The sequence below is a fragment of the Mirounga leonina genome, unplaced genomic scaffold (genome assembly GCF_011800145.1).
Source record: "Mirounga leonina isolate KUSES-001 unplaced genomic scaffold, KU_Mleo_1.0 Mir_454, whole genome shotgun sequence".
Lineage (NCBI taxonomy): Eukaryota > Metazoa > Chordata > Mammalia > Carnivora > Phocidae > Mirounga > Mirounga leonina.
The window spans coordinates 16,866,057-16,890,106 of NW_023270763.1; the positions used below are offsets into that span (position 1 = coordinate 16,866,057).

The window sequence follows — 24,050 nt, forward strand, 5'->3', positions numbered from 1 at the left end:
CTATCTGTAGGAATTAGCTAGCTCTGGGAGGTGCAGTGTCTCTGGGATTCGCAAGGCCTCAAGATGTCCAAGGATCATAAAATACAGAAACTAAAAGCATGATTACTACACAGCAGAGGAGTTATTAAGGGAAAAATTAAGAATGTTGTAGCCATATTTAAATTCTGAGTTTGTTCATGCTGGTTACTTAACCGCTTTCATTATTGTTTTGAAAGTCAGTCTGAGTGACCCTGGCCCCTCAGACCAAAAAAAAAAAAAAAAAAAAAATGCAGCAGAAAAGAAAAGTACTCACCCAAATATCCTGCTCTCGCTTCTGGTGTCAGTGGTTCATTCCCAACAAATCTATCATCCTGCAGGTCTGCCTCCAGGTCTAGAAAGCCCCCAGCCCAGTCCTTGGCTCCGACTGCCCCCACGACGCCATGGCCCTGCCCAGGGAGGAGATGAGCATGCTTGGCCATGTGTCCACAACATCCCGAAGCTCCCCCCCTGCTCCAGGCCCGCCACTCACGTGGCTGAGGTCAGCGCTGATCCCACTGGAGGACAGCTCCATGTTGAAGGATGTCAGGTCCTGTTTGCTTGTGCCTGAGGGACCAGGTAAAGAGAATGGGTGGACACTCGAGAAAGGACCGAGAAAGAGGCATGGCACCTGCCTTTGGGCAAGGTTGAAAGAGCCCACCCGACAGTCAGACTGGGCAGTGACGTGGGCTGAGTCTGATGTGAACTCAGCCAGGATGTAGCTCTGTGGTTCTGTTCCCACTCAGGCTTCCCCGCTGTGTCACCAAATTGGGATGTTCTACGTTTGCAATGCATCTGTCCCCTTCTCTGTAGAGCGTGTTTGCCACCACATGGGCCCGGCCATCCTCCTCTCTTGCCTGACAACCGTGCTCACTTACTCATTTGGTCCCTGACTTCATTCTTCCTCTTGTCGTGTCTTTTTTCCACAGAGCAAGCCGGAGCAATCTTTTTAAAAAATGTCTATCAGACCCCACGTTTCCCTTTCTTAAAAACCCTTCATCCCTTGCCATCGCTCTTTAGATTAAAACCCCAGCTGCTTATGAGGAACTGGAAGGCCCCTGACTATTTCTCTCCTGTTGTCTCACTTGCTCACCACACCCCTGTCACGCTGACCTTTTTTCCGTTCCTCCAGCTTGCCCGCCCTTCCTCACCTCCGGCCCCTGAGCTGGCTCTTCTCTGACTTCAAAGCCCTGCCCACATTCCTCATGTGGCTGTTTGATTCTCATCTTTTGTGTCTCAGCTCAAATGTCATCTGAGACTGAATTCTACCTCCATTGAAAAATAAAGCATCTAGAAAGGCCTTCCTTGAAGAGCCTATCTAAAGTGGCTTCCCCCAGTGAAATCTTTCTATCCAGTTTATTCACTTTCTTTACAGCACCTAACATAATCTCTAATTATCCTGTTCGTTTGTTTTCTGTCTTTCTTTATCCAGCCTGAATATGAGCTCCACCTTGACAATATCCCCTAGTGCCTTATTCACGTATACCTGGGACCTGGTTAGTGCAAGCCTGAATTAATAAAATGAAAATCATCCCACCAGCCTTGCAAAGCTTCTGAGAGGAATGAATTAAATGATACAGAAAGAGTGCCTGTTACCTGGCAAGCTTTCAAGAAACACAGCAATTACCATGAAGATTTTGTTCGTTCCTGCATAAATATTTAGAGCGACTAGACTTTTGGTGCCAGGGATACAATGGTGAAAAAGCAGACACATTGCTTGCCATGACATTATTTCCCCGCTGCCACGAGGAAATAATATCTAAGATACAATCTGAAGCATGACTAAGGGCAGGTCAGGGTAGACGATCCGAGCCAGAGATAACCAGCTCTGGGATTTACACAACGCCTACAAAGTATCAAGCACTCTGCCAAGCAGGGGTTAGGGCTTGAATTGTGTTCTCTAAAAAAAAAAGATATTTTCACGACCTAAGCCTTAGTACTTGAGACTATAACCTTGTTTAGAAATAGGATCTTTGCAGGGCAATCGAGTTAAAATGAGGTCACTGGGGTGGGCCTCGATCCAATACGATCCAATATTTTCTAGTGTCCTCATGACAGAGGGAAATGTGGACACAGAGAGAAGAGGATATGAGGATGGACATGCAGGGAGAAGACAGCCAGATGACAGAAGTGATGTAGCCACAAGCCAAGGGATGCCGGGAACTGCTGCGGACGCCAGAAGTTAGAAGGGGTGAGGAAGCGTTCTCTCCTAGACCCGTCAGAAAGAGCATGCCCCAGGCCATCCCTTGATCTCTGACTTCTGGCCTTCCGAACTGTGAGACAATAAATTTCTGTTGCTTTAAGCCACTCGGTTTTTGGTACTTCGTTACAACAGCCCTAGGAAACTAATACGACAGTCAAACCTCCCAGGGCTGTGAGATTGATATTATTAGCCCCATTTAGCAGAGAACAGCGAGCCTCAGAGAGAGAAAGTGACCTGGTGGAGGTCACACAGCATGGGCAGAGTGGATTCCTGAGCGGTCTACCCAGTCCCATTATATATACCACATTGCTTCTTCAACTGAACCAAACACCAAGCCCGAGTGCTAGCAAAGGGGCCTTCCCAGGGGGAATCATGTAGCTTTCAGCAGACCGGGATTCCTGGGGAAATACCCTCTATCCGTGACTGCAGTCCAAACCTTCTCTTATTCCGGGCCAAGAGGGCCTGGCGCTCCCTGCCCTCGGGCCCTGCCCACTTGTGCACCTTAAGTAAGCTGAGGACAAGGGAACATGAGGGAGCTGAGTGGCGGGAGGAATTCTACTCCTTCCATGGGCCTCGGTTGACACCAGCAAGCTAGAGGTCAGTTCTGGGCCCCAGCCTGGACCCAGCTGAGCTTTATGAGGAAGATGGAATTTCAGAGAGAAACAGAGGCTGCTCCTTAAGCACCCTCCCCCAAATTCCCACCTGAGGCCCTTTTCCAGGAGAGCGCTTCACCCAGTGAAGATACTCTGTAAGTGTCCGTTATTATCACCCAGCGTGTCTCTAGTCTTATTGTCCCAGATGAGCTTCTGTAAACAACTTCCCGAACTCTCCCTCCCCAGGTCTGCCACTCACCCTCAATGACATAGATCTTCTTTTGCAGCTCAGTGAACAGATCTTTAAGCTTCTCAAACGTGTCCAGAATCTTGACAAAATCCTTCGCGGGTTTTGAGGCAAATTCATGGAGCCTTTCCTGACTTTCCTTGGTTGCAAAATGCTTTCCAATCTGTGAAGGAGTAAAGACTGGAGAGTTGGCATCCCCAGAATCGCAGGGAAGGCCCTGGCCCTGAGGAGAAAGGGGAGGGGGGCTCAGGAACAGGAGAGGGAAGATGGGACTTGGGAAGCAGCCAGGACCTGGGGCCCGTACCCCAATGATGTAGCGGATGATGTCTTTGGCTGAGTCAATGTTTTCGTGGTCCGTGGCTTCCCCGTCAGTGATGATGATAAGCACTTTGGTGGCATCTGGCCGGGCCCCCAGGTCTTGCCGGAACACCTCTGTCCTGTGTCCAGGAAGGGGTGTATGTGAAAGACCCCCCCAAATCATGAGGTCTCCCCCCACTCACCGAGCTCGTTAAGTCACTGTCCTGTTGATTATGCAGAAGCCCTTCTCCCATCCCCCAGGCAGGTATCCCCAGCCTTCCAAGTTCTCTTCTGAACCTCCTCCCTCACCCTGGCTGCCACACCTCTGCTTCCAGACCGGTGGTCTTCGAAGGTATTCTGGGTGGCCAGGAGGTTGTCCTGGAGCCCATGGGCAGTGATGGGGAGGCTTTGTGAGGAGAGACCCTGGGCTTCCTACTCTCCAGTTCAACCACATGACAGCTAACCTTTTATTGGTTAGACATGCTGGGGATCCAGGTGAGATTTCAATATGGAAAATGGGCTCCATGGCTGGAGAAAATGGGGAAGTCAGGCTTCCAGAGCAAGCTCATCTGGCAACCCCCTACCATCGATGGCAGGCTGCCTGTAGATCTCTGCTACAGCAAGTCTCCTCGGGAACTGAAGTCACCTGTTTCCATTTCCGTGTTCCCCAAACCATGAGTTCCTCAAGGAAGGAACACATCTGATTTGCTGCTGTGTTTCTGGCTCCTGACACAGCAGGTGCTCCCCGCACGTGACATAAAAGGAAGAAGGGAGTCCTGAACACTGGATAGGCCAACGCTCCAAAGTCCCAGCTGCCCAGAGCCTCCTTCTGGAGCAAGACAGGGTGCCCACAGCTTCTGTTGGGACAGCAGCTCTCTCTGCACCATCTGATCCTTCCGTCCCCACCCCACAGCTAACCAGAGACGGACGATTAATCCAAGAGCAGCCAGTCTACAACCCTTGACTTATGACATGACTTGCCTTGGAAGGGGAAGCAGAAAGTCACACGGGGTGGGGGCGGGGGGAGGCGCACAACGGCAGGTGGAGGAGAGATGCAGAGAGGGGGGGCCTCAGGACAGAGGAGCTCTGATAGGGGCAGAGCCAAGACCTCTGTTCCATCTTGGATGCAAATCATTTTCCCAGCCTCCGTCCACACAGACACGGCCTCTCATGGCTCCTGTTCATGGATTTCCACCCTGTTTAAACCGCCATTACCTCTCATCTCTATTTTTTAATAGCCTCCTTCCTGGTCTCCCTGGTCCCACCCCTGTTCCCTCCACAACCTAATAGCCCCGCAGCCAGAGGGATCCTTTTTTTTAAAAAATATTTTATTTATTTATTTGAGAGAGAGAGCGAGAGAGCACGATCAGGGGGAGGGGCAGAGGGAGAAGCAGGCTCCCCGCAGAGCAGGGAGCCTGAAGCAGGACTCTATCCCAGGACTCCGGGATCATGACCCGAGTGAAGGCAGATGCTTAACCGACCGAACCACCCAGGTGCCCCGGAGAGATCCTTAAAAACATAAATCAGGGGCGCCTGGGTGGCTCAGTTGGTTAAGCATCTGCCTTGGCTCAGGTCATGATCCCGGGGTCCTGGGATCGAGTCCCACATCGGGCTCTCTGCTCAGTGGGGAGCCTGCTTCTCCCTCTCCCACTCCCCCTGCTTGTATTCCGTCTCTCGCTGTGTCTCTCTCTGTCAAATAAATAAATAAAATCTTTTCAAAAAATTAAAAAAATAAAAACATAAATCAGATGATCACTCCTCTGCTCAAAACCTCCAATGACTTCTCATCTCACTCTGAGGAAAAGCCAAAGTCCTCGGTATGGCCTCCAAGGCCCTAAGTGCTCCAGACTCCCCTGGTCTCTGACCTCATCTCCTACTACTTTCGCCCTCACTTACTTCTCTCTAGTCACACTGGTGTCCCAGCTCTTCTTGGAACGTCCCAAGCATGTTCTCATTTCAGGGCCTTTGCTATTCCCTCTGCCTGGAATGGTCTTCCCCAGTATGGGCATGGCTGCTTCTTCACCTCCAACGAGTCTTTGCTCAAATGTAACCTTCCCTCATCTTCCTACTGAATACTACTTTCTTTTTCCTTATAAAACTTACATCTTCTACTATATTATCTAATTTACAAACTGGTCCTGTCTACTGTGTTTCTCTCCCCTAATATAATGTTAAACCTCAAGAGAGTAGAGATTTTTGTTTCATTCACTGCTATATTCCCAGAACCTAGAACATGGCAAACAACCCACAGGCCAAAGCCAGCCCCCAGCTTCCTTCTGTATGGTCCATGGGCTAAAAATGGTTTTTATAGTTTTGTTTTTAAACAGTTACAAAAACAAGAAGAATATGCAAGAGAGACAGTATGTGGCCAGAAAAGCCTAAAATGTACCATCTGACCATTTACAGAAAAAAATCAGCCCCCTCCTGACCTGTAATACTGCCTAGCACACAGGTAGTCAGGAAGTATTTATGAAATATATTTCTATGGGGCGCCTGGGTGGCTCAGTCGTTGGGTGTCTGCCTTCGGCTCAGGTCATGGTCCCAGGGTCCTGGGATTGAGCCCCGCGTCGGGCTCTCCACTCAGCGGAAAGCCTGCTTCTCCCTCTCCCACTCCCCCTGCTTGTGTTCCCTCTCTCACTGTGTCTCTCCCTGTCAAACAAATAAATAAATTCTTTTTAAAAAATAAAATAAAATATATTTCTATGATGCTATGATGATGAGGCGGGGATTAAGGTCATACAGCTAGCTGTGGACATGACTGGATTTCCAACAGCTACTCTGCTGGACTGTCATGGAAGAAAGTCCCAGAATGTAGCATTTTTTCAGTGACTGTGATGACAGAAGCCCACCATAAATATGATCACTCTGAGGCCACAGGATCCTCAAGCTGGGATTTCCAGAATTCTTTCAGAAGGGAGAAACTGGAACAAAAGTCCCCAGATTCTAAGATACTACAGGAAGATTCACCTGGAGTGAGACAGAGTCTATGAGTATCAGGAATATGGAAAATCCTTCATGCAAAAAGGTAGTCTAACCTTGCATGAAGAATCCACACTAGTCCGAAGCCCTTTGAGTGTACTCAGTGGGGAAAAAGCTTTGGGGCCAAAGGCAATCTTGTTACACATCAGCAAATACACATAAGAGAGAAGCCCTATCAGTGCAAGGAGTGTGAGAAAAGCTTTAGTTGATGAGGTAGTCTGGCTGTTGGTGAAAGACCCCACACTGGACAGAAACCCTATGAGTGTGCTGTTTGTCAGAGAAGCTTCAGGAATCAACGTAACCTTGCTGTTCGTAGAAGAGTTCACAGCGGTGAAAAGCCCTATAGATATGATCAGTGTGGAAAAGCCTTCAGTCAGAAAGCAAGCTGAATTGTTCACGTCACAGTCCACACAGGCCTGAAACATAGCGTGCGATGGGTTTTCACACCAGGGGGGAACTGTATTCCTGCAGGGCAAAATCCATGCAGGAGAGACACCCTACCTATGTGGCCCGTGTGGGAAAAGCTTCACTCAGAGGGAATTTGGCTGCGCACCAGTGAAGCTGCTCACAAAGACTGACCCTTTGATCACTCTCTTCAAAAGAAGTTCTCTTTATGAATGAAAAGTACAAAATCCTCAGATCAAGCAACCTATCCAATTCTATGGAATGAATGGAGACTCTTTCAGACAGACCATCGTTGAGTAGGACAAACTCATTTTTCTCCTTTCCCCCAAATGAGTATGAAAACTAAATGTCTTGTTTATAATCATTAACAAAAAAAAATCAAATAAAATATACAGTACGGCCCTTCAACACAATCTAACTGCCTTTATCTAGGCCCCAATTTAAACACAGCCACCTGGTCCAACTCCGGGGGAAAAAACTTCTAATCTATAGTAGACTTAGGAAATCAGGATATGCTAGCTTCCAATATGGGACTCGAGTATATTGAATTTTATGAACACTTCAAGGAATTTTTCAAGGAGAATTTTGACTAGTAGAGATTTTTGTTCACACGCTGACTTCAAGAGCTGATCCCCAACTCAGATGTGACTCAGTCATGGCTTCCAAGTTCACAATCACTTTCCAAGTCTTGGCTCTAGTTCCTCATGAGGTTTGGCATTACTCCCTGTCCCAAAGCCTCATGAGCTATCCCTGCATCCTCCAAAGAATTGCCCTTGAGGATTTAGTTAGTATAGATTTGTTACTTATAATTAAAAGAAACTGGACTAGGGGAGCCCGGGTGACTCAGTCAGTTAAGCATCTGCCTTCAGCTCAGGTCATGATCCCAGGGTCCTGGGATTGAGCCCCGCATCAGGCTCCCTGCTCAGCGGGGAGTCTGCTTCTCCCTCCCCCTCTGCCCCTCCCCCTGTTCATGCTCTCTCTCTCTCTCAAATAAATAAATAACCTTTTTTTAAAAATTAAAAAAAAAATAAAAGAAACTGGACTAAAATTGCTCCACTTGAATTCCTACAACAACCTGCCCCTTGCTGAGCCCACCTGTTGAGCTCCTATACCCTGAAACCTGAAGAAGCCAGTGCAACTGACGGGTGGGCTGTCTCCTACAAAAGGGGACTCACGCAACATAGTTGATGGCACCAAAGGTGTTGGTCAACTGGCGCATGTGTTCTACTTTGCCCAGCAGAACATCAGGGTTCTTCACCTTAACATATTTCAAGAAATTAAATTCTGTTTTGCAGTCCGTGGAAAACTGAACAGCAGCAAACTAGAAAAAGAAGCAAGAAATGAAACAAGATTACATAGCCCTTCCTACTTGTCTGCTCCAATCTATTTCTTCTTTTTTTTTTTTCAACTTTATTTTTAAGTAATCTCTACGCCCAACATGGGGCTCCAACTCATAACCCCAAGATCAAGAGTTGCATGCTCTTCCAGCTGAGCCAGCCAGGTGCCCCTTCCAGTCTATTTCTTATCTGGGACCTGGGTAACCCAACCCCACATCCCTGCCTCAAAACATTCTTTTGAAAATGAGGTAATATATACACAAACACAGAAATACAATTAAATAAACCTCTGATCCCTTACGTAGTGCTGTCTGCTGAACTCCTGTCCTCTGGGTCGGCCTGCCTTCCCAGTGGGGATGTTCTGCTGAGTGACCCTGCTAAGCTGGAGACAGCTGGTTCGGCCACAGATGGCCACTTGGCTGAGGCTAGCCCAGTCAGAATCCATCCTCCAAGAATTTGGAATTTGCAGAGGGAGGGGTTGGTGGAGAGGACAAAAGAGCCTCCTGAAACTTTAACACATGAACTTAGGAGCTTTCCACAGGCCCATGTGATCCAAAGAAGCTGTGGGTGTCAGTGTGTGGAGAGAGAAGAGGGAAGCAAAAGCCAAAAAGAAAGAGAAATGAGAACTAAAGAGAATCCCAGACACTTTCTACTTCCTAGTGCTTGTCTCTTCCAGAGGTCCAGTCCAACTATGCCTTTAGGTTTTGGAGACACCTCATACTAAATTTTTCTTTTATGCCTTAAGCTAGCTCAAGTAGGCATCTATTGCCTACAAACAGGAAAACTAATTAATATATTTACCTGGTAGGAAGAGTTGCTGAGCTTCTTCATCACATCCTTCATGAAGTCCAGAATTTTCTGAAATTCATCTGGCTGCAAGCTCATTGAACCATCAAACAGAAATACCAAGTCCACGTTGCCCTTTATACATTCTACAGACCCCAGACACAAAGGGAGTTGGTGAAGTGTCTCCACCGGTTGACCTGCCCATGCTGTTTTCCTTGTATGGGCAGCTCCCTGGGAGAAATTTTTACCCCCTGGATCCCCAGCTCCTTACCCTGATAACCAGGGCGCCCTTGCAGCACAGGACCCCTCAGATTCTGGTGGAAAAGGTAACACAGGCCACTCAGGTAGACATTCTGGTCACACATCCGAGACAGCCCAGGATCACAGGCCTGAAGGAAGCAAAGGTTAAAAAAGGGGGACAGGGAGTTGGGGCTTCTTCTTGTGTGTCTTCTGGGCATCATCAGCCAAGAAGAACCTTCAGGGTCACCATCCCCTGACCTCACTCCCTACATCCAACTGGAGACCAAGGCAAGGTAATTCTGCCTCCAGGTCTTACAGCCACCTCTCCCTCCCTCCTACCAAAGCTGTGTGCCAGTGAATGCTCACTGCCTATAAGACAGAGTCTAAACTCCTGCGTTTGGCATTCATACTGTTTACATTTGGGCACTCTCCTACATTTCCAGGTCTATCCCCTTTGATTCCCAATCACACCTTCTGTGTTTAAGCCAGATCACTAACTATCCCCAGAATATACAACGTTGTTTCTTTCATTTATGACTATCTTTCCTGCCAGACTGCAATTTCTGGAAAGTCAGGGCTCATGTCATCTTTGTATCTCACTCCTCTGACCCCATCTGAGCCTAGCACATTGGCCGGCATGTAATAGGAGCTAAGTAAACAAGCTCCCAGTAAATGCTGGCTAAATATTTCACTCAGCCAGCCTTCTATCCCTCATATACCTGTGTCAGAAGATGCTGCTGGGATAAACTGTAAAGATCAATGGGCTTAGAATCAAATGGGAATTTAATTCAAATCCTGGCTTTACCTCTTTAAAACCATGTGACCTTGGCTAAGTCTCTTAACCCCTTGGGTCTTGTTTCTTCATGTGTAAAATGTGTATACTGATCCCTGTCTCCTCCGAGTGTCTTGAAGGTTAAAAGAGAGAAAGCAGTGTTTCCCAAACTTCAGGCTTTTGTGCACCACTTCACAATTTCTGCCATGCGGGCATACCATGCAGACTATTATTTGTTTAATATTTTATTTACTTTAAATTTACTTTTTATTTAAACTTTAGCCTTATCCCAGGCAATTCAATCCAAGAAATCATGAATTTGATGTGTTGTATATTTTTCCTAATAAACCATTAAATAAATATATAACTACAAAACATTAAAAGTTTGTGTACCACCAAAATCATCTCTGTATATCCATGGCCACATTTCATATCTGGAAAAAACCGGCATAAGTAAGGTCTCAAAACTAGCTGGCTCATACTCAGTTCTTAATAAGGCCTGATTGAATCAGAATCTCTCTGATGCCTGTAATCTTCTATAGGATCTTTACTCCACTTTTTCCTTCCTTCTTTTCAATCTGTCTTTCTTAACATCGACTGATATCACACTACACAAGATTCTTACCAAAAGATTTCCACTTGTGGAGTCTGTCGCCAAGGTCATCCCCAAGTACTTGGAGGTATAGTTGGAACCTGTAGGCACCAGGAGATTGGTCTGGAGGAACTTAGGTAACCCAGATGTGGCAGGGCCAGCCTCAACTTCCCTGGGACACCATTCCTCCCAGGCCCCTCACCAGTTACTCACCACTCAGGCTGACTGGAAGGCAGTGGCCAGTGTCTGGCTGGCACTGATAGAGGTTTCCCGTGCTGTTCCCCTCACCTGGAGCTCCCACGATAACCCTGATGAGAAATCTCACCTGTGAGACGGAGTTGTCCCGTCTTTACCCATCCACTCCTACCCATTAGGGGGGTTCAGATCCACAGGTATCTCAAAGAAATGCAGCCAGTCCCTTTCAGGGAGGCTCCTCGGCCCCTACCTCTTCCCTATTGAATACCTCAAACTTCTAGAAAGTTAAGGATCTTTTCCATTTATAGTCTAGGAAAACTGAGGTCCAGAGAATGAGGTGCCAGAATGTCACATTATGAGTTCACTCGATCAGTCATCAATTCAAAAGTCATTTATGGGGGCGCCTGGATGGCTCAGGTGGTTAAGCGTCTGCCTTCAGCTCAGGTCATGGTCCCGGGGTCCTGGGATCAAGCCCGCCTTGGGCTCCCTGCTCAGTGGGGTGTCTGCTTTTCCCTCTCCCTATGCACCTCCTCCCTGCCCGTGCTCTCACTGTCTCTCTCAAATAAATAAATAAATAAATAAAATCTTTTTAAAAAGTCATTTATGGCATATCTACTATGTGCTAGGCTGGGGCATGTACTAGGGCTGAGGGGGGAAATCCCTGCCATCAAGACTCTCACTGTCTAGTCAGAGCACCAGTGGGGGATCTAGAAGTGTTGCAAAGCCCTTTAGGGGCTGTGATATTTCCCCTTTTTTCAGGCACTCGTGTGGAGATTTAACCATGGACTGTCCTCGTCCTACTATCTGATGGCCTCGCTCCCGTTTCCGAGAATTGCCACCAAGACGTCTCCAGACAGGAGACTCCCTGCCGGCTCCCCGGATCTGGCCCACCCGGGGCTGGTGGCCTGGTCGCCCGTCCCGGCTCTGCGGGGCAGGGAGGGCCTGGGGCGGCAGCTCACCGGTCTCCAACCTGCAGGACGCGGTACCCAAAATGCCTCCCGGCGAGGGGGAAGGAGAAGTTTTGCACGTGCCGCACTTCCAGGTTGTAGCCTGAGGCGGGGGCTGAGGGAGAGCAGGGGGTGCGGTCAGGCACTTCCGGCTGGTCAGTCCGCCCCCCCCCCCCGCACGTGCCCCCAGAGCCGCGAGCGCTGATTGGCCGCCGCCCACGTGCCCCCTGCCCCCGTGGGCGGCCCACCCACAGAGACCCGGCTCCTTCCTCCCGCAGGCGGCCAGCACGAGAGGCTGAGCGGGACCTTCCCCCTTGGGGCCTTGACTCCGGGCAAATCTGGAAGCAGCGAAGCCTTACTAGCCAGAGCCCACTTGACCTCCCAGCAAAGAAGGAAGGGCGAGAAGGCGGAGGTCCCGGAGAAAGAGGCAGATGGAAGGGCCCCCAGGCGATGGGGTTGCCCCATGGCAGGGTTCGTCTCCCTACACACCCACTTCTCCTTTGGGCCTGAGACCCAAGATAATTAGCCTCAGGCTTCTGCCCACAGACTCATGGTTTCAGGATCCCCTGGTCTCTGTGAAACTGCTTCTCATCTAATGCTCCCTTACGGCCCGCCCTACCATGCACCAGTCTCTTCCTTCTGTTAGCGCTCAGATGCCCCCATGTCACCCCCACCTCAAGCAGCCTATGCATCCTCTGCAAGTCCCTAACTGTCCTTTCTGGCTCTGCTTTCCTTCCAGGCATCAGGCTTCTTTCCGCCGCATCCTAGGATGGCAGAGAAGCTGCCCGGCCATTTGTTCGGTCGAATGGACTGAGGCGCAGAAAGGGGAAAGGGCTGAGGTGGTGGTACACGGTCGTACCACGGGCAGGACCAGACCCCAGCGACAGCTCCAGGTACCCATTAGCCATCTGCCTCCTTTTAAGACTCCACTCCGCTTCTCTGTTGCCACCTGTGTCTCCCTTCTTTGTCTTTCCCTCCAGACCTTGCCTCAACTTTGGACTCTGACTTTCTTTCTTTACTTTCCCCCTTCTCCCTCCAAGATTCCTGAGCCTCGTGGTCACCTATGGCCAATCCCACCCTCCAGCAGCTGCTCATTTACTCCAGTTCCACAAAGCCCTGCAGTTTCCCTGGCCACAGACACATGTCCCTTCCCTTCCCGTCCCCTTTTCCCTTGCCTACCAAAGAGAAAAGGCCCAGACAGCAGGAGCCTCATTACGATGATGCAGGAGTTCATCTTTCCAGCAGCTGGAGGGACCTAATCCAACACTCCAGGCTCAGAGAGCCCTGGGGATTTGCTGGCAACCCAGACAGGGTGAAAGAAGGAAATGATAATGCCTCAGGGCCTCTTACAGTGGGACTTTCTCACAAAGGCGCCAGGCTGGTGACACTGGGTGGGGGTGAGCCTGTAGGGGTTGTGAAACCACATTGGTTGAGAGGAAGTGTAAGCAGGTTAGAGACACTTCCTGTGCCCGCTTGCATTTTCACATCATCCAGGAGCAGACAACACAGTAGGTAGATGATTGTCTCTCCAGTCCAAGAGTTGCTGATTCCTTTTCTTTCACCAACACACAAACTGAAGACTCTGTAAAGCTCAGCAGAAGACTGGTCAAACAAACTGTGGAGCAATCATAATGGAATGCCACCAAAAAAAAAAAAAAAGAGAGAGAGAGAGAGAAAGGAAGGAAGGAAGGAAAAAAATAACGTAGGGAAAAGAATGACATAATTTTCTCTTGACATTGAAAGAGGCCCATAATACATTGATGAAGAAAAAGAACAAATTACAGACAGTATATTTAGTAATTTTTTTTTAAAAAAGATTTTATTTATTTATTTGACAGAGAGAGACACAGCGAGAGAGGGAACACAAGCAGGGGGAGGGGGAGAGGGAGAAGCAGGCTCCCCGCAGAGCAGGGAGCCCGATGTGGGACTCGATCCCGGGACTCCAGGATCATGACCTGAGCCGAAGGCAGTCGCTTAACCGACTGAGCCACCCAGGCGCCCTAGTAACTTATTTTTATTCAAAGAAACAAAAAAATATCCACAGAATGGGAGAAAATATTTGCAAATCTTATATCTGCTATGGGACTTGCATCCAGAATATACAACGAACAACAGTAAAAAGTCAAATTGACCCAGCTTTTCAAATGGGCAAAGAATTTAAATAAACATTTCTCCAAAGATGATATGTAAGATTTTATTTATTTTAGAGAGAGAGAGTGCACGTGCACGCGCGCAAGTTGGGGGAGGGGCTGAGGGACAAGTAGACTCTCCACTGCGTGCAGAGCCTGACCCGGGGCTCAACACAGGGCTTGATCTCAGGACATCAAGGTCATGACCCGAGCCAAAACCAAGAGTCAGATGTTTAACTGACTGAGCCGTCCAGGTGCCCCTGAGGATGACATGTAAACAGCCACTCACATAGAAAAGATGCTCAGTATCATTAGTCCTTAGGGAAATGCAAATCAAAAACCAAAATAAGGTACCACTTCACGCTCATGGGGATGGCTAGAATAAGAAAGAAAGAAAATAACATGTATTGATGATGGTGTGGAGAAATTGGAGCCCTTGTACGTTGCCAGTAAAATGGTGCTGCTGCTGTGAGAAACAGCTTGACAGTTTCTCAAAGAAAAGTTAAACAGAGAGTTACCATACGACCTAGCAATTCTAAAAGAACGGAGAATGTACGTTCATACAAAAATGTATACGTGGATACTCATAGCAGCATTATTCATATTAGCCCCAAACTGGAAAAAATGTAAATGTCTATCAGCTGATGAATAGATCAACAAAATGTGGTCTATCCACAGGATGGAATATTATTCAACCGTAAAAAGGAATGAAGCATGGATCCATGCCACAACGTGGAAGAACCTTGAAAACATGCTAAGTGAAAGAAGCCAGGTACTAAAGGACACATATTGTGTGATTCCATTTAAGTGAAATGTCCAGAATAGGTAGATCTTTAGAGACAGAAAATAGATTAATGGTTGCCAGGATGGGTGGGGGGAGTGGGGAATGAGGAGTGACTGCTAATGGGTATAGGGTTTCTTTTTGGGGTGATGAAATGTTCTGGAATTCGTGGTGATGATTGTGCAGCTTTATGAATATATTAAAAACCACTGAATAGGGGGTGCCTGACTGGCGCAGTCAGAAGAGCATGTGACTCTTGATCTCGGGGTTGGGATTTTGAGCCCCACGTGGGGTACAGAGATTACTTAAATTTTTAAAAAATCTTTGAAAACCACTGAATTGTACACTTATTTAAAATGGCAAAGTTTGGGGCATCTGGGTGGCTCAGTCAGTTGAGTGGATGCCTTTGGCTTGGGTCATGATCCCAGGGTCCTGAAATCGAGCCCCGCATTGGGCTCTCCACTCAGTGGCGAGTCTGCTTCTCCCTCTCCCTCTGTGATCTCTCTCGCTTTCGCTCTCTCTCAAATAAATTTAAATAAATAAATAAATAAATAAATAAATAAATAAATAAAATCTTTAAAATGGCGAAGTTTATGGTATATGAATTCTATCTTAAAAAAATAAAAAAGGAAGGGGTGCCTGGGTGGCTCAGTCCCTTAGGCATCCGACTCTTGGTCTCGGCTCAGGTCTTGATCTCCAGGTTGTGAGTTCAAGCCCCATGCCGGGCTCCGCACTGGGTGTGGAACCTACTTAAAAAAAGAAAAAAAAGAAAACTAGGAGCTGAAATTGTGCGTGTGTAAAATCTGAAAGGATACACAACCAAACTCCAAACTGGTTACTTCTGAAAGAATAAGGTTTTCATATGTCTGTATTGTCTGAATTTTGGGTTTTTTTTGTTGTTGTTGTTTTGTTTTTTGATTTTTTTGATTTTTTTTTTGAATTTTGTTTTTACAGTGAGGATGTATAACCTACACAATTTTAGAAAACAAAAATAAAAACACAACAGAATAGAGGAACTTGTATTTGTTTATGGGAAAGTGAGAAGGCCCTTCAGATTCTCCCTGTGTTGTAAGGAAATCCTGCTCAGCTTGCAAGGCCACTTCCAGGGTCATGGCCTGTGGGATGCTTTTGTAGGCACATTATAATCTGCTGCTAGGCAGCTGCAACGTGACAAGTTGCCTCCTGGTACTTAGATAATATCAGATCGTCTTTTTCAAATTCAGTTAAAATCAGATAATTCAGACTGATTCCTTTGATCCTCTGTACAGCCGTTACAATTTACATCTAATCAAATTCTTTTAGTTGTTCTGAAATTACAAAAAAGAATACATGTTTAAAAATTCAAACACTACAGGAGCGTGTAAAGTAAAAGGATAAACACTCTCTTTTAATATCCACTCCCCCCCCCACACACATGCACTCCTAAATCTCAAAAATAACCATTGGTAACAATTTAGAGCCCTACATTCTTCATGACAGAAAAAAATTTGTTAGTTCTAGTAATTAACCATACAGGTTGGACCTGTTTGCTCACCACAGAACATCTAACCCAGAATTAATAGTCAAATTGGCCCTTTCTACAGTGAAGGTTTTCCTTTAGACCGTCTTCAAAACTTAAATTCTTAAATGAGGGCTTAAGTTTATAGAAACTTCAAATGTATCAGTCTTAACATCTGGGACAGAAGGAATTCAGGAAATGATCTCAATGTTCCCACTGCTTGGATCATAGTTTAGCTGTATGCTTCAGTAGGCTAGCAACTCATTTACATATTTATCAGATTCTGGTTTTCAGTTTAAAAGAACAAAAGAGGGGCACCTGGGTGGCTCAGTTGGTTGGGCGACTGCCTTCGACTCAGGTCATGATCCTGGAGTCCCTGGATGGAGTCCCGCATCAGGATCCCTGCTCAGCAGGGGGTCTGCTTCTCCCTCTGACCCTCCTCCCTCTCATGCTCTCTGTCTCTCATTCTCTCTCTCAAATAAATAAATAAAATCTTTAAAAAAATAAAACAAAAGAATATTTTTTCCCCTTCTGTTTGAGGACTAAGGCTGAGGAAGCTACAAAAGTACAAGTAAGCCCCAAGGATTCTAGAGTGTCAGGGGCTCCATGATGGAGAGAGCAGGTGACTCCCCTGAAGAACTGGGTTGCAGAGATCTCAGGCTGGGCCACGTGAGGAAATCCTGAGGCAGGATTTTCCTTACACACACACGCACAGACACACACTTCGTTAGTCATGGGCCTTCATCACCTCTCAGATTGTCAGTTCTCTGAGGGCCCAATCGGGTCTCTCAATTCCATTCCATTTGTTCAAATCCCCATCAGTTCCCATGTGAACAATTTACAACTGCTACAGCTCTTTCTTCCTTCACTCCCCTGCCTCTAGAGAAGGTTCTACCTCCTGGGGAATTCCAAATTAACCTCAAGAAACCTGAGCATGTCTCTCTTAGGCTTTAAAACCTCAGGTGATTCCCCCTTTTGCATACACAAGATCACGTCCAAGTTTGTTGGCATGGCTTTCAAGGGCCTCGTCGTCTCTCCATACTCTGTGCTCTAACTTAGCTAGCCAATGACTCATCAGGGTTTAAATAGGCAAAGTATCTAGAGAGGAGTCTATGCAACTCAGAGCATCCGCCATACTGTCACCCCCTCCCAAGGAAATTAGCTTCAGTAGGTGCTTTCTGTCTGATGTTATCTTGCCTGCATCAAATGAATGGTACAAAACCGATCGTGCGGGGCGCCCGGCTGGCTCAGTCGGTGGAGTGTGTGCGACTTTTGACCTCGGGGTTGTGAGTTTGAGCCCCACGTTGGGTGTAGAGATTACTTAAAAATAAAATCTTAAAGGGGTGCCTGGGTGGCTCAGTTGGTTAAGCGTCTGCCTTCGGCTCGGGTATGATCCCAGGGTCCTGGGATTGAGCCCTGTGCCGGGCTCCCTGCTCGGTGGGGAGCCTGCTTCTCCCTCTCCCACTCCCCCTGCTTGTGTTCCCTCTCTCACTGTGTCTCTCTCTGTCAAAGAAATAAATAAAATCTTTTAAAAACAATAAAATAAAATCTTAAAAAAAAAAGGAAAAAGAGGGGCGCCTGGGTGGCTCAGTCGTTAAGCGTCTGCCTTCGGCTCAGGTCCTGATCCCAGGACCCTGGGATCGAGCCCCACATCCGGCTCCCTGCTCTGCGGGGAAGCCTGCTTCTTCCTCTCCTACTCCCCCTGCTTGTGTTCCCTCTCTCGCTATGTCTCTGTCAAATAAATAAATAAAATATTTAAAAAAAAAAAAAAAAAGGAAAAAGGGAAAAGAAACTGATGGTGCTGGCCGTACCCAAGATCAATGCCGAGGGCGAAGGGCGCCTCGAATAGACTCAACTCAACAGATGTCAGCTCTCTTCAGGATGGCTTGGTTGTTCCACTTACCAATTTTCCATTGTTCCATGGAAATGGACTCCAACATATCATCTCACGGGGCGTGACAAATGAGACCCTCGACTGGGAAGTTCTGGGGTACCCAGAATCTGTGCATCTAAGATGCACTCAGCGGTTTGGATGGCTCAGGTCTGCTGTGTCTTTTGTAAGGTAAAGTGATTTCAATTATGTCTTATTTTTCTAGGGGTTCATCCGAAAACAATGAGAGAATTTTCTCTTGCTCCACTGGAGAGAGTAAACAAGACTTTGTGTCCAGCCATTTCTCATCTTCATCACTGCTCATTCCCTGGTCCGAGCCACCATCACCTCGTGCCTGGGCTTTGTGGCAGTCCCCTAACTGGTCCCCCTGCTTCCAACCCTGCCCCTGCTATAGTCTGTTCTCCACACAGCAGCCAGAGGGATCAGATCATGTTACTTTCGTGCTCAAAGCCCTCTAGTGGTTCTCCATTTCACTCAAAACGCAAGCCAGAGTTCTCATTGTAGCCTAGAAAGCCTTAACCTATCAGACATCTCACTATCTCTCTGAAACCCAGTTCCCCTTTTGCTCACCCCTTTTCAACTACACTGCTGTCCTGGCTCTTCACTCATTCCATCACACCTCTGCCTCAGGGCCTTTGCACTTGCTGTTCTCTTGCTTCTCTTTCCCAAGAAAGCCTCATGGCTCATTCCTGCATCATCTCCTTTGAACTTCGCTCCTTGGCACTTGTAGACTTCTGCTTATACTATCTAATTTACTTATCCATCTGGCTTATTGTCCATCTTCCCTACTGCAACCTAAACTCATGATTATCTGTTGTTGCTATTCACTGCTGTATCCCCAGTACCTAAAATGGTGCCTGGAGCATAGTAGGTAAATATGTAGTCAGCAAATATTTACTGATGAATGAATGCTTGGGGCTCCTCTTGCTGCTGAGGATAATGAAGAGGTTTTTGCTTTCCAGGGTCTAGATGCTTAGGAGCAAGAAAGAGAGGTTGGGGGAGTTGAAAGTGGAGGGCCACATTAAATTATATATTTAATTTAATATATAAAATTAAGTAATAAGCTGATGGCAGGTTAGTAATCAGTTGGCTCCCTTTATTTACTTATTTTTTAATATTTTATTTATTTGACAAAGAGAGACACAACGAGAGAGGGAACACAAGCAGGGGGAGTGGGAGAGGGAGAAGCAGGCTTCCCGCTGAGCAGGGAGCCTGATGCAGGGCTCCCTTTAGAACAGAAACTGGAGGACGTAGAGGGGACCAGCCAATTCACAAGTGAGGGGAGAATGTTGCAGACATACAGAGACATGGATGTCAGAAGAGATAATCGTGAGGTCTATGAATGAGGAGTGGTGACAGCTTGGAGGGCTGCCTCCATTCCTGATGGCCTCCCTAGTTCCCAGTCCACAGTATGGCCATGCTGAACCATTTCTCTTGTGGTGCTTAAACGAATAAAATGTTGAATAAGCAAAGGTGTGGCAGCAGGGAGCCTCTGGGCATGTTCGGGGACCAGTGGGCCCCTGGCTGATATAGATGGCAGCAGGAAAAGCAAGCTGGGGCCTCCCCTGCCCCCCACCCCCAATCCACCAGGCCTGACTGCCTACAAACCCAGGACAAACCAGGGCAAAGTTCTCTTCTCAGATTCACACTGAAGATTTGCTGGTGCAAATGCTGCTGGTTGCCATCAGCTGCTACCTCCTCGCCCGGGCTCCCCACCCACCACTTCCTCCTGGGTAGAGTAACATAGGCCACTTTGGTCAGGATGGTTCTAACAGAAATATCTGGCTCACCACAGTGCTCTTTCCCCTTCTTTCCACCTGCCAGGAGGTTAGAGGGAGAAACTCCCCGGGGAAGGAGGCTGGGCCTCAGGCGAGGGGAGGTCACTGAGGCCCAGAGGGGCCCAGAGTGGGTGCGGCACAGAGGCCACCACCCTATTCCAAGGCCCTTATGATCTCATGGCTAGGTGCACCAGGGCATTCTAAAGTCCTAGAAACTCTACCTGGGATTTTCCGAGGGAGGGCTGAGCTGAATGCACCACAGGTAGGGATTTTCTACAGATGGCACTCTTGAGTATTCATATGCAATCCACGGGGTCGTGTTGTCACTGAGTGACCTCACTCTGGAGGCTCCGCGTCCAGCCTCTCGGCATATGGTTGATTGTGTCCAAAAGAGCCTATCACTCCGGGCCAGAAGCCTGGGAACCAGTTCCAAGCAGTATTGACTTGCTATGCTGTGCCAATACCTGCCTTCACCTCTCTGGGCCTTGGTTCCCTCCTCCCTACACAGCTCAGGCTTCTGCAGGACTCACCAGTCTGTGAGTTCAAATAGGATCATATGAATGTTAATACTCCCATGTTGTTGCCTTATTACCCCCACCTGCTAGTACAAGATCTCCAGCTTCCTGCAAAGTCTCTGCTATTTCAGAAAGTCTTCAGGGGTATTTCACTTGTACTCCACTCCCTTGTATGGGAGCTGCTCCAGGCTTCACATCTTGGCTGTAATTCTATAACCAAAACCACAGATATAACAATTCTTGGCTATTCGCCCCAAGCCCTTAAAACACCAAAGCTGTGGTGGAGTCAGGAAGAGCCTCTCTCTCTGCTTTGAGTTACCCTAAGCTCCAACTGCTTGGGCTCCAGTGTGTACAGGCTAGTAAAGAAGCTCTTTCAAGTTTTACTTATGACTTTCTCTCTCTCTGTCTCAATCTGTCTCTATCTTCCAATCTCTCTCTCTCTCTTTCTCACTGATTTATGTTCAGGGAGCTGAGCCAGAGCGACCTGCAGAATAGCTATATGTACAGGAAGGACCACTCCCCTCTGACAATTAAAATTTCACTCTGGGGTCAAGGTCATTCTAGTCTGAGCCTCCCCCCCTTAGGGCACTCTGATGCTCCCTCTTGACTAGGTCTTCTATTGGGTCACCCCATTAGTTCTCCAGACACGCCCAGTTGTTCTTGGGCTTCCAAAATGACCAAAACTCACATTTGGCTTACAATGAGGATATTGGTAACCCCAGCCTATCTTATTTGTTGCATCAAGGAAAGTGAACTCCCTGCCATAACTCTCCTTCCCTGGGGAAAAGAAAACCTCTCCCGTCTTCTGACGAGGTAGCCTGAGTCCATCTAGAAAACAAGTCAAACAGAACCTGGAAGACTTGTCATTGCATGACGTGTTTGCACTGTATAATGAGGTGAAGTGTTTGGGGGAAGCAGCAGCCCTGTTGATTATCTAAGTGATAAGGAAGGCCTCCTCCCTGGTCTCACCACCTATCAGACTCTTCTCAATCCTTTCTGCCACTGCTCCTCCAGCTGAATGTTCCTGAAGCTCCATCAGGAGCTGTGGATGACTCCCTTCAAAGCCTTGGATGACTCCCTCTTAATTTAGAGGCTCTTGGCCAAATGTCATGTCGTGGCAAGTCACAGGAACCCATTTGAGCTGACAGAAAGCAAACGAATACATTTGTCTAAAGGATATCACAAAGCCCTTAGAAGAACCCAAATACGATCAGGTCTTCCAGGTGGATGGAAGAGGGCACCCTTCTCCACCTCTTCAACAAGGTTGAAGAAGGTTGCCCTTCAATGCCAACCTCAGCCCAACTTTCCATATACTCTGAATTTCCACGTTCTTAGGAAAGAGAATCTGGCCGAGCTGGGGTGAAATGTTCACCCTACAGTAATCAGCTACTGCCAAGGAAACAGGGCCCTACACAAAAACCAGCATCTGGCCACCTCACCCTCACCCTCTGAAGTTCTTAGTTACCTGGGCTAACGCTCAATCTTACTCCATAATTTTCTTTAGCTTCATGCCCTACTTTCCCCCCTCAATCTCTCATCAGCCTATCCCCTTTGCCTGGAACGTGCATCCCCATTGCCATTTGTCAAAACCTTCCCAGCCCTGAGGCATCGTGCCAACTTCTTTGTGCCATCCTTTATGATACCTTCGATTAGAAGTGTTGTAACAGGGCACCTGGATGGCTCAGTCGCTTAAGTGTCCGACTCTTGGTTTCAGCTCGGGTCATGATCTTGAAGTCATGATCTTGGGATCATGATCTTGGGGTGGTGAGATTGAGCCCTGTGTCAGGCTCCACGCTCAGCAGGGAGTCTGCTTGGGAATCTCTCTCTCCCCCTCCCTCTGCCCCTCCCTCCTCTCTTTCTCTGTTTCAAGTAAATAAATAAATATCTTTTTTTAAAAAGCGTAGTAACAAAATTTCAGATTTGAAAGGACTCTCAAATATCACCTAATTAAACTTTGGCCTACTGCACAAAAGCCCCTTATATATTACTTCCTATTAAATTTTCAACCAGGTTCTCCTTCCACACCTCCTGAGACTGGATGCTCCTGACTTCCCAAGGAGATCCACTGCGTCTCCTGCAGCTCTGCTTGTAGGAAAATGCTTTCTTGTATTACATGCGAGTTTGCTTCTTTGTGACTTCCATGCTTTAGACCTGGTTCTGCCCGGCTGAAATGCCCAGGACAAATCTGTTCTCTTTCCCTTCTGGAAGCCCCTTCAGAAATGTGGACAGGCTTATGGGTCTCTCATCCAGGCTGAACATCCTCAATTATATCTAATGTCCCCTATAAGACAAAGTCTCAAGTCCTCTGACCACCCCAGGAAGAACGCCCGCTTCAACGATCCTCCTAAAATCTGGTGCCTTGAAATAAATGCAACAAGGATATTCAAGGAAATACTTTAATTAAAAAAGGAAAAAATAGGGGCACCTGGGTGGCTCAGTTGTTAAGCGTCTGCCTTCAGCTCAGGTCATGATCCCAGGGTCCTGGGATCGAGCCCCGCATCGGGCTCCCTGCTCCGTGGGAAGCCTGCTTCTCCCTCTCCCACTCCTCCTGCTTGTGTTCCCTCTCTCGCTGTGTCTCTGTCTTTCAAATAAATAAATAAAAATCTTTTTTTAAAAAAAGGAAAAAATAAATTGAGTATCTAACAATAACAGGAAGTTGGTTATACCAGTTAAATAAGTCCATTTTATGAAATACTATTCAGCCTTTAACAAAATATGGTAGATTTACATGTACTAGCATAGAAAGATTGTCATGATAATGTAAGGAGAAGAAAAGCAAATTACTAGTGTGTGTTACATATTTTTTTATTAAGATTTTATTTATTTATTTGAGAGAGAGAGCACAGGAGGAGACGGAGAAGCAGACTCCCCACTGAGCAGAGAGCCAAAGACAGACACTTAACCGCTGAGCCACCCAGGCGCCCCTAGTGTGTGTTATATCTTAAACACTTCATTTTTTGGTGTATACATTAAAAAAAATTTGGTGGGGGAAGAGGGCTGTCTGGCTGGCTCAGTTGGAAGAGCACCTGACTCTTAATCTCTGGGTTGTGAGTTCAAGCCCCAAGTTGGGTGTAGAGACCATTTGAATAAATAAACTCAAAAAAATTGGGGGGAGGGTATTTACTGGACTCTACGTAGTTATTTCTAGATTCTAGAGATGTCTTGATTATTTCTAGAGTATAGAGGATGAGGTTTTAGAGCTCTTTCATTATATATGTAGTGTTTGGTTTTTTTTATAGAGAGCACACATTACTTTTATAATCAGAAAACAATAATAATAACGGATTTGCAGTGCTTTGGTAAGCTCCAAATATCAGGGTGTCAATCTCCCACCTCATTCACATTCTTCCCATTTATTCATTCAACAAATGCTCTCTAAGGCCTTCTCTGCACCAGAGCCCATGCTGGGCCTTGAGCTCCTGGAATCCAGTGAAGCGTGGTCCCAGCTGTGAGGAGCTTACAGATGTTAGAGGAAATCTAGCATGATAATTGCTAAAACAAGGAAATTTCAGGGTTATGAGATCACAGGGGAGGGACCTCCTGAAGTCTTTTTTTTTTTTAAGATTTTATTTATTTATTTGAGAGAGAGCATGAGAGGGGAGAGGGTGAGAGGAAGAAGCAGACTCCCCACTGAGTGGGGAGCCCGATGTGGGACTCAATCCTGGGACTCCAGGATCCTGACCCGAGCTGAAGGCAGTCGCTTAACCAACTGAGCCACCCAGGCACCCGGGACCTCCTGAAGTCTTGAAGATAACAGTGTTTGTTGGGCATGAAGGGTTGTTGGGTAATTAAGAGTGGCCTGTGCAAAGGCCCTGAGGCAGAGAGAACTATGCTGTGTTCTGTCCATCCC

The 24,050-nt window shown here is 47.2% G+C and overlaps 1 protein-coding gene across 5 annotated transcripts in view; it reads right to left on the bottom strand.

Annotated features, from left to right (window-relative positions):
- Positions 1 to 24,050, bottom strand: part of ITGAL (integrin subunit alpha L) — a 58,541-nt gene that overhangs the window by 25,865 nt on the left and 8,626 nt on the right. For 2 of the 5 annotated variants that reach the window (XM_034988867.1, XM_034988866.1), the window contains exons 1-11: positions 12,788 to 13,221; positions 11,621 to 11,723; positions 10,680 to 10,774; positions 10,500 to 10,567; positions 9,134 to 9,251; positions 8,878 to 9,008; positions 7,915 to 8,060; positions 3,363 to 3,495; positions 3,071 to 3,221; positions 509 to 582; positions 293 to 425 (exon numbers count right to left, since the gene is read on the bottom strand). In XM_034988867.1, the coding sequence (XP_034844758.1) occupies positions 293 to 425; positions 509 to 582; positions 3,071 to 3,221; positions 3,363 to 3,495; positions 7,915 to 8,060; positions 8,878 to 9,008; positions 9,134 to 9,251; positions 10,500 to 10,567; positions 10,680 to 10,774; positions 11,621 to 11,723; positions 12,788 to 12,842 (1,207 nt within the window). In that variant the 5' untranslated portion in view covers positions 12,843 to 13,221. Of the gene's footprint in view, positions 1 to 292; positions 426 to 508; positions 583 to 3,070; positions 3,222 to 3,362; positions 3,496 to 7,914; positions 8,061 to 8,377; positions 8,612 to 8,877; positions 9,009 to 9,133; positions 9,252 to 10,499; positions 10,568 to 10,679; positions 10,775 to 11,620; positions 11,724 to 12,787; positions 13,222 to 24,050 lie in introns of those variants that run through there. The other 3 variants (XM_034988868.1, XM_034988869.1, XM_034988870.1) reach the window with 2 other exon arrangements.